The sequence below is a fragment of the Orbicella franksi genome, chromosome 10, assembly GCF_964199315.1.
Source record: "Orbicella franksi chromosome 10, jaOrbFran1.1, whole genome shotgun sequence".
In the NCBI taxonomy this organism is placed as follows: Eukaryota; Metazoa; Cnidaria; class Anthozoa; order Scleractinia; family Merulinidae; genus Orbicella; species Orbicella franksi.
Window position 1 is genome coordinate 13033037 of NC_138154.1, and position 20281 is coordinate 13053317.

The 20281-nt window shown below is 45.3% G+C and overlaps 1 protein-coding gene across 1 annotated transcript; it reads right to left on the reverse strand.

The window, feature by feature from the left end:
- Nucleotides 1-18219: 18219 nt before the first annotated feature.
- Nucleotides 18220-19815, reverse strand: LOC145501650 (uncharacterized). Its single transcript, XM_081481079.1, has 2 exons — nucleotides 18945-19815; nucleotides 18220-18909 (listed from the first exon to the last, which is right to left on the reverse strand). The coding sequence occupies exon 2, from the start codon at nucleotides 18907-18909 to the stop codon at nucleotides 18220-18222; it is 690 nt and encodes a 229-aa protein (XP_081337205.1). The 5' UTR covers nucleotides 18945-19815.
- Between the last annotated feature and the right edge of the window lie 466 nt (nucleotides 19816-20281).

Genomic DNA, 20281 nt, shown 5'->3' on the forward strand with positions numbered 1-20281 from the left:
CCACTTGATCTCTAAGTTGCAGTAGATGGTGAACGTGTTGATAACGTGGTAACTATAAATTGTTTTCAAATTTATCACAGCCCTGTCCGTTCTTATGCAATATGGTTCGCCTGTTCCGAGCTTACGCATAATGGGCACTTTTCAATGTATAAAAAGATCGCATTACCAACAGATATGTCCTATTTTAAACGGGATAGAGACGTCACACTGTTCAGTTGTCTTTTGAATTTCCGAAAACCAGGGTAAAATTCATTAAACACGTAATGCTTTAGGCAAAAACCTAAATGGAAGTATTTTATTTTTATATCAGCATGACAGGTGTTCGTTAAAGCTTTAAACAGCAAAATGTGGGTGACAAAACAGTCAGGAAATTTAAGATTTTACTTGTTACACGTTTGCTTTTCAGCACACATCAGCAATACAGTTCAACAAATTAATTACCTGTAACATTAGGAAAGGTACCCCAGAGAGAGGCAATTTCGATACCACGCACAAACGCGGGTTGAAAGAGTCACACTTTTGATCAATTCTGTAGTGTACATGTATTGATATTGCTATGTATGCCTTAACAGCGGGCCATGCTCTATATACCGAATACCAGGTTTGCTTCAATTTATTGTAATTCAATTTAGAAATGGTGTTATTTAGGCATTACATGAGCGAGTTACCAATGATTGATAATTTTGTTCCTTAAACTGAATTTGATAATCTAATAGAATTAAAGTGAAGCCAATAGGATGATTTGCCGGGTTTCATACATTGTCATTATCGAAAACCCTTGAAACGAAAGCCACCAACAAATGGTGTATTTAGAGGCAGGAAATGAAATACAGCTTTAAGGGGTTCGTTGGGCACTAGGCTTTCATTACCTTGTATTCCAAAAAAGTAACTGTGCTAGATTTGAATTAGTCAGTTTTCCCTCGGTGGCGAGAGCAAAAACTAAAAACGGCTATTAACTGTAAGGTTTTCGATGGTGTTCCAATTCAATACATGCAATTAAAATTTGTCAATTTAGATAGGAGTATAAATGCTACAACGCTTTATCAAATTACCAATAGAAAAAGCCGAAATGAATGAAAAAACAAAATGAAAATAAATAAAAATAAATAAAACCGTGATGGACAGAGAAGCGATGATCAACCTTTGATTTATAACAAATCAAATTGATTCTCTTCATGCGTTCTTCTTCATCGACATTTTCACCGTCAAGGAACCATCCTATCTTTGCTAAACTGCAAGTGCACATGACCGAACAGAAAAGCGGCTACTTTATACTCGTGGAAGTGAAGAACTTTCCCTACACAGTGATGATAAGAAAAAATTACCGTATTATACATTTGAGACTCTAGCAGTTGATTCTGGGTGTTTGTCACAAGGGGACTGCGGTTAATTAACTAGATAGGTCATTTTGTCATATATACAGAGTTACAAAGTTGCCAATCGCACTGCTCACCACAAAATGCGGCAGGAAAGTGTGTAACGATAGATGTTGCTGAGAAAGTATTAGTTAGTGTCCAGACTAAGCTGATGCCACTTACACTGAATGTACGCTTCAGTGTTATCAGTTGAGATGGCAGGCTTTAATTGACAATACTTGCCTCGTCTTGCCTTGCTTTGCCTCGAGCAAGCTCGTCTAATATATACATACTACGGTTATCAGTTGAGTAAGGCACGAGGAAAGTTTGGTTACGAAGTTTTGGCCTTTATTATGGTGTTGTCACGGGCAACTTACCTCGTTTCCACTGGTAACAATATCAATTTCCGTTGGTCGCCTGTCGCGTCGCCTACAATTTCGCGCGCTTTGCTGCCAATGACGTCAAAGGCCGACAAGTTACCAATGGATACGGAGCCAGTTGCTCGAGACAACAACAAGATTTTTACGTTAAAACTTGGTGACCAAACTTTGGTCCCGCCTTACTCAACTGATAATCGTTGTAATTTGACACCTTTTGATGTATGACATTACAACTCAATGCCAATGTAAATTAGATGTCTTGCTAACTGAAGACCGTTACCATTTACTAAACTTAAGAATGGCTGACTGTTAGGATCGAGAACCGCCGGTCAACGACCCATTTGGCAAATCGCTCATATTTTGCCCAAAGATACCCTTAGGTGACCTAATTCTAAAAATCATATTTCAAGGTTCCAGCGAATTTTTATTTTTCAGAAATTCGCGAAAATTTGAAAGCGCGGTCAAAGTGCGGTTTTTCGTGTAATAAAATGACCGAAATAACGTGCGAGGACGAAGCGCTGGTAAAGTCTTAAAATAAATTCAATTGACTTCAAACTTCACACAAATGTGGAACAACCACTCTAATTTATTCCTCGCTTTAAACTAATCTCAGAGATGTTGATATAGTGGTTTTCCGAACCATTTTAAAAATACCTATGAAGCGTGTGAAAAATAACGGCAAAATATAGGTCATGTTTAACAGCATAAAAATGCATCTGGTACCTCACTTTCCGATTATTTTACTTTACAGCCTAGAAATATCATTATTAAACATATATCATGCCAAGTTTCATGCTCGAACTCGCAGTATTTCCCTTTGAGAAAAACGAAAATCTATGTCAATGTGCTGAGCGCAAATAACACAATAATTATACACGAACAAGAGACAAATCAGTTTCAACGGCGAAAGTAATAGGCCATCATTCATTAAAATCCCGTCAATTCACTGCTATCAGTAGAAACATAATGTCCACTACATAGAAACTGTTTTTAGACGTTTTCGAAACATTGCGCGTTAACTTTGTTTAATTTCCTGTTCGCCGTCATGTCTAGTCTGTCATCGCGTGTATTTCATTAATGTAAACAACACTGTGAATGGTTTTCACGACAAACGCAAGAGATTTCCTGTAACCTTAATGTTTTCGGTTCACCAAAACGCTTTAAGTTCGTTAAGACACAATAATGGGTCAACTTGGAATGCTGTTTAGCATTAAGGACGTTAAAGGACTGTAAATTAATCGAGTTGAAATATCTTGAAGCAAATCAAAATCGCGCCCTTATTCTAATTTGGCAAACAGCCGACCTCCGTTCAAGTTCAAGAAGTCGAGAGGTTAATTCGGCAATGTATTACCGGTACAACAACAAAATCAAACCGAGGTCACAAAAGTGTAAGTTTAAAAGTGTAGTGGCAAGTCCCAAATAAATTTCGCCTATGTAAAATGGAAACAAGAAGTGAAACGCTCTGCCCCGAAACAAATAAACAAACTATTAATACGACTAATTTAATCCGAAAATGTTACAGAAAACATACCTAAAAGCCGTCGATTCCCCTCAATACCACTCCACATTGCCTTAAAGAGCCCAAGCTTTCTGCTGTAAGAATCAGGGGCCTCAGGAATCTGTTTTTATCATATTGGCAACTATGCTGCGTGGCTGATATTCGAGACTCAGTAAAAGTTGTCACACAACCGTACGAGCAGCCCAGTCACGCTTTCACTGCCCTTGCGCAAATGTTCAACATTTCGCAATTTACCTAAACCGATTACAGGTTTAAAGTAGTGACAGTAGATTGAAATGCGCTTCTTAAAGCTGACCTATCCAGGAGCAATTATTTCTTGTTCTTGAATGGCTCTTAGTTGTAGCTACAGTCGGGAAGGGGGAGGGGGTACTCCTGGAAATTTCGGATATCTGTATGCAGTGGAAGATTAAGTGGTCTCCAGCTCTTAACGCCAACACTGACACACCAGATGATTCTCGAAGTATCACAGGGATCACTAAGCTAAATAATTTTGAGTTTAGCTCCGCTGAGTCAATTACCTGTTGGTGCGCATATTGCATTGACCGTGGACAGGTGGAAAAACAGTTAAACGGGAAAAGCCTGGTGCACATTGTAATTTAGCGTTGTTCAACACGCAATCGGTCAGGTTGTAATGCTAATCGTCTTTGACAGAATCTCAAGTTTTCTTTGGACACATACTGGGGTGACATACTCCTAGATGGGCGTGGCCGGGAGCCATGAGTCAAGTCAGTCAACTCGCAAAGCTTAACAGAAGAGTGATAGTGAACCACTGCTGGAAGGACTGCAGATTGTCCCTACGCTTTACCCTGATAGGCCTCTGTTTTATTCTAATGAACTGATGCTGTGACAATGATACCAAAAAATGATAAATAAGTAGTTCTTTGTGAAAAACTATTTTCAGGAAAGTAAGCTGTTTGGGAGATCTATGTTTTCAGATGTTCTAGAGTGATTAGTTTGTTAAGGCACTGTTGCGCTGCGTCTACGCGCAGTGTCGGAAACAAAATGCATTAGATCATCTAATTTTAAGTCGATAAAGGTAAATTAATCGTTGCAGCAAATTTGGAAAGGGTGCCTCAAATCAAAAGGGTGATTCAAACCTCGTTCCTAGAGTCTCTCATCTTTCCGCCGGACTGGAATACGCTCCAGGGTGCGGTAAGATGAGAGACCCTAGGAACGAGGTTGAGACGATTCGGCCATGAGGTTTTCCTCTAAAGGGTCTTCCTCCTCTACTCCCTCTCCCTCTCTACAAAAATTTAACGATCCTCCCCGCCCCGAAAAACTAGCACCTGAAAAAGACGAATATTATAAGGATCCTGGGCTCTGCGCATTTCCCGCGCCACCATTTCGGCGTCAAGCTTTCGGCCTGTCGTTTGACCAGTGTGGAATTTTGCCATAAGATACGAGTGCTGCTTGTCACTGACTGCCCTGAGAGCCCAACCCTCTTTTGAAACAACAAGGGCTTCTTGGTGACCTATTGTGGCTTTGAGTAACGCGCCAACGCTTGCTCCAAGCAGGGTTTGTAGCACATTTTGGCTAAGTCCATAAGGGAATGTCTCTCCAGTGACTGAGTATATTTCTCCAGAGACAAGTGCCTCTCTAAAGTGGACAGGCTATGAAAGACACGAATGCAGCTGCCTTGAAGACATTAATACACTCCTGCCATGCATGGTTACTATCCATGGAAGCATCACCAGACGCTTTCTCGGTCACACCCGTTGATAATGGCACCGATGTTGGGGTCGCAGTGTTCGTGCCTTTTTAGAAAATGACCTGAAGTCTCCTTTAGAGAACGATGTTTCCAGCAGAAATAAAGAAAGAGCGATGTCTGACTAAATTGCAAAAGAAACCCTTGACAATTAGCATGTTCGTAAAGCTAAATAGTATTATTGTCACAGCATTAGTTCATTAGAATAAAACAGAGGCCTATCAGGGTAAAGCGTAGGGACAATCTGCAGTCCTTCCAGCAGTGGTTCACTATCACTCTTCTGTTAAGCTTTGCGAGTTGACTGACTTGACTCATGGCTCCCGGCCACGCCCATCTAGGAGTATGTCACCCCAGTATGTGTCCAAAGAAAACTTGAGATTCTGTCAAAGACGATTAGCATTACAACCTGACCGATTGCGTGTTGAACAACGCTAAATTACAATGTGCACCAGGCTTTTCCCGTTTAACTGTTTTTCCACCTGTCCACGGTCAATGCAATATGCGCACCAACAGGTAATTGACTCAGCGGAGCTAAACTCAAAATTATTTAGCTTAGTGATCCCTGTGATACTTCGAGAATCATCTGGTGTGTCAGTGTTGGCGTTAAGAGCTGGAGACCACTTAATCTTCCACTGCATACAGATATCCGAAATTTCCAGGAGTACCCCCTCCCCCTTCCCGACTGTAGCTACAACTAAGAGCCATTCAAGAACAAGAAATAATTGCTCCTGGATAGGTCAGCTTTAAGAAGCGCATTTCAATCTACTGTCACTACTTTAAACCTGTAATCGGTTTAGGTAAATTGCGAAATGTTGAACATTTGCGCAAGGGCAGTGAAAGCGTGACTGGGCTGCTCGTACGGTTGTGTGACAACTTTTACTGAGTCTCGAATATCAGCCACGCAGCATAGTTGCCAATATGATAAAAACAGATTCCTGAGGCCCCTGATTCTTACAGCAGAAAGCTTGGGCTCTTTAAGGCAATGTGGAGTGGTATTGAGGGGAATCGACGGCTTTTAGGTATGTTTTCTGTAACATTTTCGGATTAAATTAGTCGTATTAATAGTTTGTTTATTTGTTTCGGGGCAGAACGTTTCACTTCTTGTTTCCATTTTACATAGGCGAAATTTATTTGGGACTTGCCACTACACTTTTAAACTTACACTTTTGTGACCTCGGTTTGATTTTGTTGTTGTACCGGTAATACATTGCCGAATTAACCTCTCGACTTCTTGAACTTGAACGGAGGTCGGCTGTTTGCCAAATTAGAATAAGGGCGCGATTTTGATTTGCTTCAAGATATTTCAACTCGATTAATTTACAGTCCTTTAACGTCCTTAATGCTAAACAGCATTCCAAGTTGACCCATTATTGTGTCTTAACGAACTTAAAGCGTTTTGGTGAACCGAAAACATTAAGGTTACAGGAAATCTCTTGCGTTTGTCGTGAAAACCATTCACAGTGTTGTTTACATTAATGAAATACACGCGATGACAGACTAGACATGACGGCGAACAGGAAATTAAACAAAGTTAACGCGCAATGTTTCGAAAACGTCTAAAAACAGTTTCTATGTAGTGGACATTATGTTTCTACTGATAGCAGTGAATTGACGGGATTTTAATGAATGATGGCCTATTACTTTCGCCGTTGAAACTGATTTGTCTCTTGTTCGTGTATAATTATTGTGTTATTTGCGCCCAGCACATTGACATAGATTTTCGTTTTTCTCAAAGGGAAATACTGCGAGTTCGAGCATGAAACTTGGCATGATATATGTTTAATAATGATATTTCTAGGCTGTAAAGTAAAATAATCGGAAAGTGAGGTACCAGATGCATTTTTATGCTGTTAAACATGACCTATATTTTGCCGTTATTTTTCACACACTTCATAGGTATTTTTAAAATGGTTCGGAAAACCACTATATCAACATCTCTGAGATTAGTTTAAAGCGAGGAATAAATTAGAGTGGTTGTTCCACATTTGTGTGAAGTTTGAAGTCAATTGAATTTATTTTAAGACTTTACCAGCGCTTCGTCCTCGCACGTTATTTCGGTCATTTTATTACACGAAAAACCGCACTTTGACCGCGCTTTCAAATTTTCGCGAATTTCTGAAAAATAAAAATTCGCTGGAACCTTGAAATATGATTTTTAGAATTAGGTCACCTAAGGGTATCTTTGGGCAAAATATGAGCGGTTTACCAAATGGGTCGTTGACCGGCGGTTCTCGATCCTAACAGTCAGCCATTCTTAAAACTCCGTTCCCAGGCCAAAGCGCTATGTGAGAAGTGCCGGTCCTTCTTGTATTAAAGGCCCAAGCGACCTCTATCTGAAGATAGTACCGCAACAAATAAAATAACATAAAGCTTAATAAATAACCAATGCGAAAACTAGCAAGGTACACACACACAAAAAAAGTAAAAACGGAATTTGTGTATGTGTGCAGTTTTAACAGGACGAATGTTTTAGGTTGAGGTTGAAATTAGATGCTGTTAGATTCTTAGATAATAGAAAATAAGACCGTTATAATATTTACCAATACTGTTTTAAAAGACGTGCGGGATCTCACACACAAGTCTCACTTGATATAGGAAGCGAACAGATGCTAAACTGCTAATAGCTTTAATATATTCCAACTACTTAACGGAGGGAAAAGGATACTTAAATTTCGCGGCAAACAGGAAATTAAACAAGGAGCTGTCAATTTCAACTTGTGGGGAGTATCTTTATAGAATGCAGAGTACAATCTTTTTTTTTTTATTTAGCTGTGGTTGCCTCTATCGCTTACAAGTAGTAAAGGACGTTAATAGGGGCGGTAACCAATCAGCGTGCAGGGATTGTACCACGTGACCTAAAAATTCCCATACATTCTTTTAAATTTGAAAATCCAAGATGGCGCCCGAGTATCAAAACATGGCGGCCGTGACGTCACAGTTCGCGCATGCGCAGATGAAAATCGATAGACAGGAAGTGAGTTTTTAACAATTTATTTTTATTGATTACAGGAAGTTACATGGGTGTGTATCCGTACGGAAACGACATGAAAGTGTTTGTGTCTACGACGCGTTTGTCGAAGACGAGTCCGTAGCGTTTAGTCCGTGTGATGACTTTGAGATGTTTGGTGGCTGGGTTTCTGTAGAAGAAGTTGGGGTTGACGACGTCTATGTTGCGTCGTCCACCGTCCTCGAGAGGTTGTGTGAGTTCGTCGAGTAGATTTTGTTCCATGACGTCGTAATTGAGTTGACGTGATCCTCGTACATTGAGTGAGAAGCCTCGGACTTTGCAGCAGACTTTGCCTTGGTGGGTTTTGTACCCGTAATTCTTGGGTCCAGCGGATGTGAAAGTGGTAATGAAGTCACCGTCGTCGAGCTCGTTGGTCATCTCACCCAGGTAATCGCCTAGCGGGACATCGGCTTGACCTGGTTTGTGCGAGTAGATGACGGAATCGGTGTCAAAGTAGAGGACTTGTTGTTTTAATTGTTCCAGGTAGCTGTATAATTTGAGTCGAGCCCAACAGGTGGTGAAAGCGGCGACGAAGATGTTGATTCGTCCGTTATCGGGTTGATTCTCTTTGAGTTCGGCGTGGACGACCTCTAGCGCTTCGTCGTTGGCAATTCTGACTTGCTGTATGTCGTTGAAGTGATTGGAAACGATGGCAAAGAGGTGCGCTGCGGTGTAGACGACTTCGGTAGTTGGTTTGTGTAGGTTTTCACCGAACTTGCCCCAGAAGGAGTTGAGCATGAGTTTGGCAGTGGCTTTGCGTCCTGGATTTTTCTGGATCATGGTCGGATCGAGAGCGATGCCTTCTTTCTGGTGGTATTGTTGCACGTAACGTGTCTTGTCTTCAGGGGTGTGACACCAGTTAGGGTAGCCTGCGGATTCCTGTTTGATTTTTAGCCAGGTGTTCACGTAATCGGCGAAGAGTCCTGTACGGCGTTGTCTTTCAGGGAAATGGTGGACTTCGTGTATCTTGATGAGCGTGTATCCCATGGCAACGGCTTTCTGTATTTCGGGGGTGCACCATGTCCCTCGTAGCGTGCGTTGCTCGGCCGTGTGAGAGCATCGATGCGATTTCTCAAGGAGGGGTTTGTTCATTTCGTGTTCCAGGCACGATCTGCAGAGTGTGAAGGTGAGTTTTTTCTCGTGTCGAAAAGGTAGAACGGGATGGTAAAGTTCGTGAGGTGGTAGTATGTCCACTTTGGCCATACCGAAGTAGTGATGGATGTCTTGGTCGTCGGGGTTTACGATGACTTGCGGGTGTCCTATGGGGTATTCGCCTTCCTTGTTGACCCATGGGTAGAGCGACGTCACGTCGACGTACTTGGTTTTTTCTCCTCGTGCCACGTCTGTCACGTGATGCAGTTTGACAGCGTTCGTGCGTCCTCCGAAGAAAGCGTCTCGGGGTTCGAGCGGTTGGACGATTTCGAACGTGTCTAGGAACCGACGTAGATCAGGGTCGGTTTTGACTTCTAGGGCCCAGTCGCATTCCCACTTGACGCAGAGCTGGTAACCTTGGCGACTGAGAAGGTCGTGTTTGCGGAGTGTGGCCTCGTAGACTTCCTGCATGGTGCGATCGGCGTGACAGATGGGATATCGGTCTCGATGGGTCGGGAAACAGCGAGGACATCCGTGCCATAGACATCCGTGGAATTCGTAGACGGTTCGAGTGGTCGTATCGTATCCGTCCACGAGCTGATTGGCTAGTCGGACTTCGCCGCCGTTTCGCACGGTACGGATACGATCACCTTGACCTGTGCGTTGCAACGAGTGTTCTTGCCAGGCTAGCCATTTCAGGGCTTCGACGGACTGATTGGATCGGGCCCCGTGCCATCCTCGCGGGGGTCTGGAGGCGATGGTGTTGATCGGGACGAGTTTCTTGCGCCAGAATCGGTTGCAGGCGGAGGCGATGGTGACGCATTTCTCCATGGGATCAAAGTCGGCTTTTTGTTTGAATTCTTGTCGGAACTTTTGACAGCCCGCTTTGAGGAGTTTGACGTCCGACTCGCAGTAGGCTTCCATTTCTTCCCTTAGTACGAAATGGTAGTCGTTGTCGACTTTCTCTTGGTACCACTGTTCGAACTCGGCTTTATTTTTGGCGGACATGCCGTCGGGATCGTACATGTCTCTCGGAGGCATGGGACCTTCGTACGCTTGGTTTTCTAGGGTGTTGAATTTGTGCGGGAAGAATCCTTTACGCAGTTCTGTGATTCCGAAGGTGGCGGGAAAGTTGGCCAGCGGGAACGGGAGGAAGCACAGTGAATCTTTGAAAGTCAGTCTGTCGGATTTTAGGGACAGTATCTTGGTCCCTACTGGGATTTGGTCGGTGACTTCTCGATGCGCAGCGTAACAGTGTTGTAAGATGAACATCCCGTCGTAGCCTTTTAGATTGTGAAAGATGACGACGACGTTCCGATCCTTATTGTCCTGGTCGACGGTGAGGGATTCGAGGTGCTCGAACATGTCGGCGGTGCAGTTGCGTCCGTAGAAGGAGTGGACTGTCTCATCTTCGTCGTTTTCCAGGCAGAGTAGAATGGGGGTCTGATTCCCTTCGGCGTCGGTGATGGCTTCGTAGTCGCAGTACACTTGAAGGGGAGGGTCTTTGTCTACCCAGACGCTCGTGTCTGGATCGTTGGGTCCGGGTTCTTCGAAGGGTCGCCCGTTGACTTGGTCGCGCGGCACGCGTATCCTTTCGGGCTCGTCTTCGTCTTCGGGGATGCGTTGGATGTAACATCGGTGCGTTTCGAGATGGACTTGTTTTTCGCAGATGCGGCATTCGCCCCATCCGCACTTGTGACCACGGGGACGCACTCCTCGCTTGTTCTTGTGTTTAAGCTCGTAGACGTGGCAGCACTTCTCACACTTTTTGTAAGTGTTGCAGATGGAGGGGATGCTGAGACTCTGACGTTGCAAGTGGTCGTTGTAGCATCGGTCACCGAAGAATTGTCTGTGACACAATCGGCAGATCTCGGTGGGTTCGGGAAACTTTCCGCGTGCTAGGGGTCGTTTTTTCTCGATGAAATCGGGGCATGGTGCATTCGTCGCAGAAGTAGGATTTGCCGAGGAACCCCTTAAACGAATTGCATCCGTCGTAGTGATCGTCTTCTTTGATGAGACGAATGATCTTGGTCGAGGGTTCGGGTCCCGCGTAGATGATCATGTGGGGTGGGTCGATGGACATGACTTTGAGCTGGTAACCAGGTAACGCTTTTTGAAATTGTTGCAGTTCGGGAATGCCACAAGGTCCTTCGGGAACGTTAGCTCGACGGTGGAGGTCTTTGGCCAATCGCTCTTGGACAGGATAACCCTGTTTGAGATTGTGGTAATCTTGGTCACGCGAATTCTCGTTCGCGTCTACCCAGGCTTTCATGGTGACGATGGCTCGGGCGCAGCAGAGAGTGTCTTTGTTTTGGATAGCCACGCGCGACCGTTTGACGATGTTCCGCACGGCGGCGCAACTCGGCTTGTATCGTTTTTTTCCACTACCACGACCTGGGGTACGTATGAAAGTGGTTTCCATGGTAAACGTGTCGTCGGGGGTGAATTCTTCGTTGGAGTTCAGTTTGGCTGCGAGAGACTGGAGATAAGTGTCTAGTCTTTCACTCCCTTCTTCGAATTCTCTCACGGTGAAGGTGGTGGATTGAAAGGCGTGTGTGAAGGCACGGGAATGCATGGTGAAATGGACCGTGGAGTTGGGTGTCAGGGTATTATCCTGAGCGATTTGTTGCTCGATGGATCGTTGAAGGGCTAGAGTCAATTCTTGACCTAGATTCTCCCCTCGAGTCACGTCTCTGTGTTGTCTGAGCGTGGCTTCGTACCGTTGTTTGTTGAGGACGTTTCTCCAGTTACGTCGAGCGCCTATGGGTCTTAATTCGAATTCTAGAGGTGGTCTTGTGCTACCACCACCTGATTGGATCATCACTCGGTCGAGAGCCGGATCAAAGATCCAGTCGTCATCGTCGTCGAATGGGAAGGCTTCGTCGTGGGTTCGTCTGTTCTGCAAAGACATGAACGATACAAAAAAAAAATGTCCTTAACATCGCTTTTTTATTTTTACAACCAATCATGATACATGAGCATATGAGCGTCTAACTTTGATTTTTTATTACTTACATGATTTAAGGCGTTTCTTAAACTGATTCCTAGATAGACTTTCTTTTTCTCGTTACGAATGTTGACATAATGCCCATAGTAAGACGTGTGATAAGGTCTACTGCCGTACATTAATCTACAAACACTTAGATGACATTTCCTCTTGCGTATTTCTATGTGTCCGTAACCCCATTGGCGTTTCAGCTCGCCATAATCTAAGATTACTCTGTGAAGTAGACTCAAAAGTTTATTGTTCCTTCGATCGCGTATACACTGCCAGGTTGCCAAGTCAATCACGTAACACTTTAGTTCTTCTGGTAGTCTATCCCAGTAACTCTGTAAGAGAGTGGCTACTTAGTTAATCCATAAAATTCAGCGTGTTGTATTTCATAAAAGGTAGGATAACACCAAGTCTTTTCTATGGGGATGCGTTTCTTGGCACCTTTTATATCGTAACCTAAATACGTTTCTCTAGGTTTGTCGTAAACGTCAATGTAACAACCTATTATTTTAGTGTCTCTGAATCTGTCTTCTTTCTTCTTTTTTATACAACATCCTGCATCGCATAGAACCCTGACAATCTTAATGTGTCCTATTCCCCATTGTTCTTTCATTTTACCGTATTGTATTATTTCACGGAGAAGACGCCGTAACTTTTTGTTTCTTCTACGTTCGAGTAGGATCTGATTCCTGGTTAGACGCATGATGTAGTCCTGCAGTTCTGTAGGAAGCCAATCCCAGTAACTCTAAAATAAAAGTCTTTTGACGTCATCGATTCTGTAATAGGCATGATTAAGTCCGTACCCTAGAAATACTTCGTACTTGTGTTGTGTTGTGTCGTGTTCGAGCGTATAGAATCCATACACGACCATGTGCTTATTTTTCGTTCCGGGAACTTTTCCTTTGGGGCAATGCTTTAACAGACACGTCTCTAGCTTGACTTTGATTGGACCTAACCCCCATGCTGCGCGTACATTTGCGAAGGCGTGTATCTCGTTGTGCACGGCTTTCCACATTTTACGTTCGCGTATTTCTATGAGATACTGGACCTCTCTGAGGTGAAGTATGTACGCCTGTATTTCAATAGGTAGCCAATCCCAGCAACTCTATGAAAAGAAGGTGATGAACAAGGCGTGACAAAGATGTCGTGAGACTTTGTAACCGCAATATACAACGAAACAAAATCTCAAGTCCAAACGGAGGTAGAATTCTAGGGTAAATGAGGTAACGGCGAGTCTAAGTTCCATGGTTCAGTTGTCTAGTGAAGATACGACCGTACTTAGATAGCAGGGCGTGAGGCAGATCTGACAGTACAACTTTTCTTTGATCACTCCCTTGTTCACCAACTGAACGTCGAGTGCTTGTACGTAGCAATCGTAATGAACGTAGTAACGGCAGCACTTGGTACGAGCACAGGTTTCGGTTCTAAGGACAACTTTTTCACATAGGGTGCACGTTATATTATCCATTTTTAGATACTCACTTCTTCATGTCGATCCATATGCTGGTTCATCTCGGCGTCAGTGATCTCAGTCATGATTTCAGCGCTCATACAAGTGAAGACACTCAGAGTGCCGTGAACGGGTCGGTCCGCTCGTTTTATAGGCACGATAGGATAGTGTCCAGTCTACGACCGTGGGGTGTGGAGGGGGGATACCCCCCTATCCCCCGGGTCTATTACGACCACGTGACTTCTACTCGAGTTTCGATTGGTTGTTGACTTGATTAAAAAAATCGAGGTCAGCGCATTTGGTGTTTTTGACCAATGTCGGTCGAACCTAGACGCAGTCGTCGACTTCGAGGTCTGGCACCAGAAGAAGCGCCTATTCAACAAGTTTGTTTCATTTGTCAGAGAGATATCGACATTGGTTCCTTGACGCTATGTCAACGCACTCCATGCTGCAGTGTGTTCATGCATCGACGTTGCTACCATGAGATGGAAAGACGGGTTCTAACCTGCGGCAACTGCCGACGCGTGATCGACGAGGATCGGCCTGAGGTCGTGCTTGAAACCGACGAGGAACTCGAGGATGATGATGATATCGATCCGTTCGTGTTACCGTCAGGTGTGGATGGCTTAGTTAGATTTACGCAAGAGTTGACTCGATATCGTGTTCAGGATAGACCTAGACGCAGTCATTACGAGGGGTCGTATATGTGGGATGAATTGCCGTATGGTGTTGACCCTGACATTTGGCAACGTTATTATGTCATGTTGGAAAATTTCGTGACTCTGTTTACGTATGAAATCATGCACGTACACGGATGTGTGCGTCTCCCCGTGGAACCGACACGAGAGATTAGGAATGTTTTGTACCGTTTATTCATATTTAACACTCCTTACTCCACGTTTAACTTGATTCGAATTCTAAGGTTCAGACTCTTCTTTAGACGCGTGGATGGACTAAGGAATATTGTGATTCAGCATCTATGTGTATTACCCTTTCCTGGAGGACCATCGCTTTACAACGAGGACGGTCTATGGAACTGACACTGTTTTTTTCTTTTTTATAGTGTATGAACAGCGTCAAAGAATTCGCGATGACCTTTTGCATTTCAGAGACACGGGAAGACCCTTTGAGACGCACAATTCCTTGACGCGTTCGTGGAATCACTTGCGATATCCCATTCCCGTCACGGTGTGGTTCAATTACTATCTCGAGTTGGAGAACTTTGTACGGAACTCAGAGGGACGAAGTCCCCTGTACATTCACGGCACCGTGTTCATGCCTTTTCATATTGTGGCATTCGATCACATACGCATGGAAGTGTACCGCATGTTTTATTTCAACACCCCTTATAGAGTGTACAATTTCATACCCAGACTTAGGTTTCGGTTGTTATTCATATCTTCGACCGCGTATGGGGACCAAATAAGGATCGAACGACTGTTTGTGACACCGCGTGTCTCTGATACTCTGTACCACAATGGTATGATGTGTGAGTCTTGAAAAATAAATCAAGAGACTTTTTTGAAACAACAAAGTGTGTAACTTTTTATTTTCAACAACAATAAAAATTTTTACAGCCTTAAACGTTTCTTGGCTTGCATGATTTTCTTAACGACGCGTTCTGTCATGGTTTTACGTCCCGGTAATTTGTCGATGCCTTGGATCATCTTGGCATCGGCTTTCCATTTGTCCTGTAAGTTCTTGGCCCTGGAATAGTCAATGTCGTGTTGTTTGGCCAGTCGGTCCAGACGATTGACCCCGGGGTCTCCGCGTGCTAGACGTTTCTTCAGTTTGGTACCAGGTCCCATGTACTGATAACCGGGCCAATGAAACTCGATCCCAGTCTTGCCCAACCATTTTTGGATGTCTATCCCGTACCCTCGTTGTCGGCGTCGTGTTTTTCTCCTAGGGGGTGCTTTTTTCTTCTTAATCCGTGTCATATCTCAGTCTTCGTCTTATGGGGGCGTCCCAATCTTCCCACCCTTCTCGTAACTTTTCAGCCTCTGTCTTCTTGGACTTCTTATACGTCTTTGCCTTGCCTTTGGGACTGTAACCACCGTCGTCGTCGTCTTCGATGCCGAGTGAACTCAGTAACTGCTTTCTTCCTGCCGAAAGGGCTGCTTTTTTCACACTCCCTTTTAAACTCTTGGACGACCTCTTACCGGGTTTGGATTGAATGGGAGGTTTGGGCGTTTTCAACTCCTTTTTAAGACCTGACGTGGAAAGGGGTTCTTGTTTGATGATCACGGGAGGTGTGGGTTCTTTGTTGGCTCCCTTGAGGATCTGTTTCAACAGATTTTCGACGGGTGCGTCCACCATGCCTTCGGGCTGCGTCGTCCCTTGGTAAGTGATAGGACCCGTTTTACCCGTCCGTATACGTTTCACCAGTTTACTTTCTTCGGTGGCGAGTGGTTTAGTCATCTTGACTGCTATGCTGTCGGGAATACGTCTGTCTTTCAAGATGAGATGTTCTTCGGCGGCCAAACGACCCGCTTTGTCCAACAAGGCATTCTCTGTAATCTGACCCTTGTAATAATCTTGCAATCGATTGAAATCTTGAACGGGTACCATCATGACTTCGTTCATACCTTCTGTTGACTCAGGGTCGTGTCAGGAAACTCGGCCAATTCTCTCAAGGCCGTCTCGTAACAGTCTTGCCAGTACCGTATGGATTCGTCTTTCTTTTCCAACTCGAGTTCGAGACTTTGAACGGTTTGCTTGCCTTTCCCGCACTCACTGCACAACTCGATACACCTACCAGGCGGTGTGGTATCTCGTTTCGTTTGACAGGTTTGGCAAAAGTCACCGAATTTTAAAGCCATGTACTCTTGATACAGTGTGTGGTACTTCCTACCCCAGTACTCGGACGAGTCTTTCCATCGGGCTTCGCGTCGATTGGCATCTTGCAACAGCTGCACGAGATTAGGAATGGTATGGTCTTCTCTAGGCTGGAAATTGGGTACGACGTCGATTCCCTCCAGCGGGTAACCGTCTTCACTACGTCCTTTCACCGTACACAACATGCTTTGAAACAACCGTGTAATCCGCTCCAGAACCCTGCCCCGTTCTGACTAAGGAGATGCTCTCTTCGACGCTTGAGTGAGTTTTTGCGTCGACCCACTTCGCGCAAAACCTTTTTATGTCTTTTCAGTTTCCCATAAGTCTTTGCGTTGATGGGTATCCTCTTTTTCAGCAAATTGAAAACCATCTCGCTGATGGCGTTGATCTGATCTTTGTCGGCGTATTGCAACATCTGTTGACGTCTGTTTCGATTGGCTTCTTTCAGGATGCCCGTCAAGAAACGACGTTGTCGTCGTAACCGCTCCATCGTGGACTTATGCGTACGAGCGGATTGATGTACTCCTTTTTATCGCTTTCATCTACGTCTGAAGGCCACCACATTGTCTCTGATTCCTTTTGATGCTTGACCCGCTAATTTCAATGCCGCCGTAACAAAGGTAGGTGAGGGTCCCGATAAGAACATACTGGCTCCTTCGGCGATCTTGTCTACCAATCTATGTTTGCGTCGTGCCAGTGCTCCACCCCTCTGTTTACTTCTTTTCCTGGGCTTTGGTTTATTTTTCATCATACTACTCAAATAACCCCCTTTCTGTCTCATTCTTCGTCTCTTCCTCCTTCGGGCTGTCATGGTGACGAGTGAGGTGTGCGTAGGATTGTACAATCTCTTTTATCGTCTTCGCGTAGCGGCTTCGAGTGCTTTCTTGGCACCGAAACCGGCAGCTCCTGACGCAGCACCCAACGCCACCGCTTTACCTCCGGCTATCAGAGCGGGTATGAGAGCTGCTAAGGGAAAAATACCCCCCTTCTGTCTCTTACTCATCATCCTCTTCTTACTCATCATCCTCTTCTTACTCCTCCTTTTCAACGTTCTTCTGCGTCTCATGTACATGATGTAATGGTGTACAAGAGTCAATCAAGGGTCACTTTTATAGCGACACGTGATGAAATCGTGTGTCGTAGTCTAGAACGTATTTGTCGTACGTGGGAGGTGTGAAATCCGTCACCACGTCGTCCAACGTTTGCATCTTGGTCAAAAACCCATCCAATTCATCCACACCGACCATCGCGTAGTTCCTCAGTTCGGTCAGCGTCTTTTCGTAGGTCGTGTAAGCGAACTTGGACATGTCCATCTTGAACGAATACTTCTTGAAATCGTTCCATCCTTTCAGTAAGGTGGCGAAAGCAGTCAACCCCACAACAGCGTACCCGTCTTTCCACAGGGATCCCAATACGATACTCGTGGCCACGCACAGTAAGGCCAGTCCGTTGAGAATAGCGTTACACAATTTGTGATGATAAAACATCTGTCTTCTACACCACCAATACTTGTGATAGAACGCATACAATCCGTCCAAACGTTTCAGCGAGTCCAACTCCACCACGGTGGTGAAAGGTTCATCCAATAGACAGACCGAAGTGCGTATACTTTTTTTCATCGTCGAGGCCTCCGTTTTTTCTTGCGTCTCAACAGTCCTCGTACCCCTCGACCCACGCCAGCCGTGGCTGCACCAATGGCAGCGGCCCTTCCAACTCGGATTCCTGTTCTCGCTGCGCGTTTACCAATTGCTTTTGCCAATGCCAAGGCAGCCCCTTTACTGACAGGAGCTAACGTGGACAAGGCACCTGTGATAGCGCCACCCCACTGCTTTCTCCTTTTATTGCGAACAATACGACGTCTTCTCATGGCTGTTGTTCTCAGTTACGTACACTGGTCGAATTGCGTGTCACGGTAGGACGTTGTCCGTTTTTATAGGTAGTGGTGATCGTGTTGGTGGTCGTGATACCTGCAATGCGACGACCTGCGGCCGTTTGTTGTTGTTGTTGTAAAATCTCTTCCAGTTGTTGCTGCATCTCGGCTTGGTTGAGAGTACGGTCTCCTCGACTTCTTCTACGACCCCCTCGAGAAGGAGGTGTGGAGTCGTCACCGCTACTACTTGAACCTCCTCCACCTCCTCCGCCTCCGCCTCCTCCTCCTCTGCCTCTGCCTCTTCCTCTGCCTCTTCCACGACCGCTACCACTGGCGCTACTTCGTCTGCGGCTGCCGGAATCACTGGACGACGTAGGCGTGTTTTGACGTGGTACGCGTCTAGGTCGTTTCCCTCCTCGGGTAGCTCTGGCCAAAGGTGTAGCGTCTGTTATTGAACCGACACCAATTGTGACGTTGGAGCGTGAGGGTCCTGGGACAGCGCTACCGACACCCGCAGGGACGTTGGTCTGTGACACGCCTGCAGTGCCTACTCCGACTCGCGATACATTGGGCAGAGGCGGTGTCGCAAGTTCCGATAGCGGTGAAGGAACGGGAGTACTCGTTCGAAATGTGGACCCAAAAGGCGAGTAATCGTCCAGAGCCGAAAGGTTGAACTCGTCACTGTCAATAGAGCTCATCTCTCTACCATAAGAGCTCACTTTTATCCATGTACCTTTCTCTTTCTATCTTCTTCTCGGCGAGTTCTCGTTGTTTATGAACCAAATAATCGAAACCTTCCCCGTTATATGCGTTTATGATGGATCGTACTTGACGGTAACTATCGCATTCCGTGACCTGTCTCATCGGTTCGTAGTCCAACTCGTGCGGGTTCATGATGTATTTGAGCCTGTTTTTACACAGGTGGATGAATAGCGGAAACCACTCGACCTCGCTCCTCAACATGATGCAAACTGATGGCATCGTACGAATCCCTCGTCTTTTAATACGCTGCTGAGGACGCGTTGATCGTCCTGACTGGCTGGATGAAGATCCAATAGCATGTAGCCGTAAGGTCGATCGGTGACCTTTCGAAACGTGTCCAACACCTCCTGCCATTGCGTGGGAAACGATTGCAGAAGTAAATTTCTTATCCCCAATTGATCCCGAGGGTTCTTGAAGGCTGCGATGTAATGCGCGTTTCGTGAAATGGTCTTGGCGAATTTTCCGTTGGGGAATAGATCCTGACACAAGTAAATCACCGTGATGTTCCGATGATGCGAGTGTTTGGTGAAGAGATCCAACACGCGCTTGTCGTTGCCACCCTCGTCCATCAGATCGTCCAGGACCAACACGCCTCCTCCAGGAAACCATCGGGGTAACTCGTCGCTGTCGGGGATGCCTTCGTGAAACTTGACCCCACCCTTCTTGAGCTTTTTGAAACCCTCTTGCCACGAACCGTAGCAGTAATGAATACTATGGGGCGGTTCTCGGAACAAGTCGCCGTTCTCCAAGAGCAGTTTGGTGGTGAACACCGTCTTGCCACAGCCGGACGGACCCGCTATCAACAAACTCGACGGAGTGTGAAATTGAAACGCTTTGCGTCGTTCCATGATCTCGAAGAAAATGGTCCAGGGTCTCTGTACGCTCGGTGTTTTATCGGAACAACTTGGACAAGGGGGTCTTGACGGCAGGGATGCGTTTCAAGAGACCCAAGAGGGTGACCTTACGATTGAAACAGACGGGTTTTTTCTTTGCACGACTCTTGATCTTGGCCATGGCCCTCTTGGCAGCGGCTCTCTTTCCAGGTTTCTTGTCGAATTTACTCAAGTCTCCGAACTTGTCTTCGTACCAATGCCTCTTTTTCATTCTTCTTTTCCTATCTTCTTTCTCGGAAAGCTTCGGCGCTCTCTTGCGTTTCCTACGCGTGGTCACAGTCGCAGGTAAGGCACCAGTGTCAAGGACACTCATTGGAGCTGGTTGAAGAGCGACTCTTCTTCTTCTTGCGGGTCGGGGTTGTTTTTGTCGTACCATGTTGAAAGCACTGGGTTGAGGCGCTTTTTTACTCGGTTT

Bases quoted from the DNA above. Each gene is read 5' to 3' on its own strand.
- LOC145501650 (XM_081481079.1), bottom strand. From the start codon at position 18,909: ATGAGCTCTATTGACAGTGACGAGTTCAACCTTTCGGCTCTGGACGAT.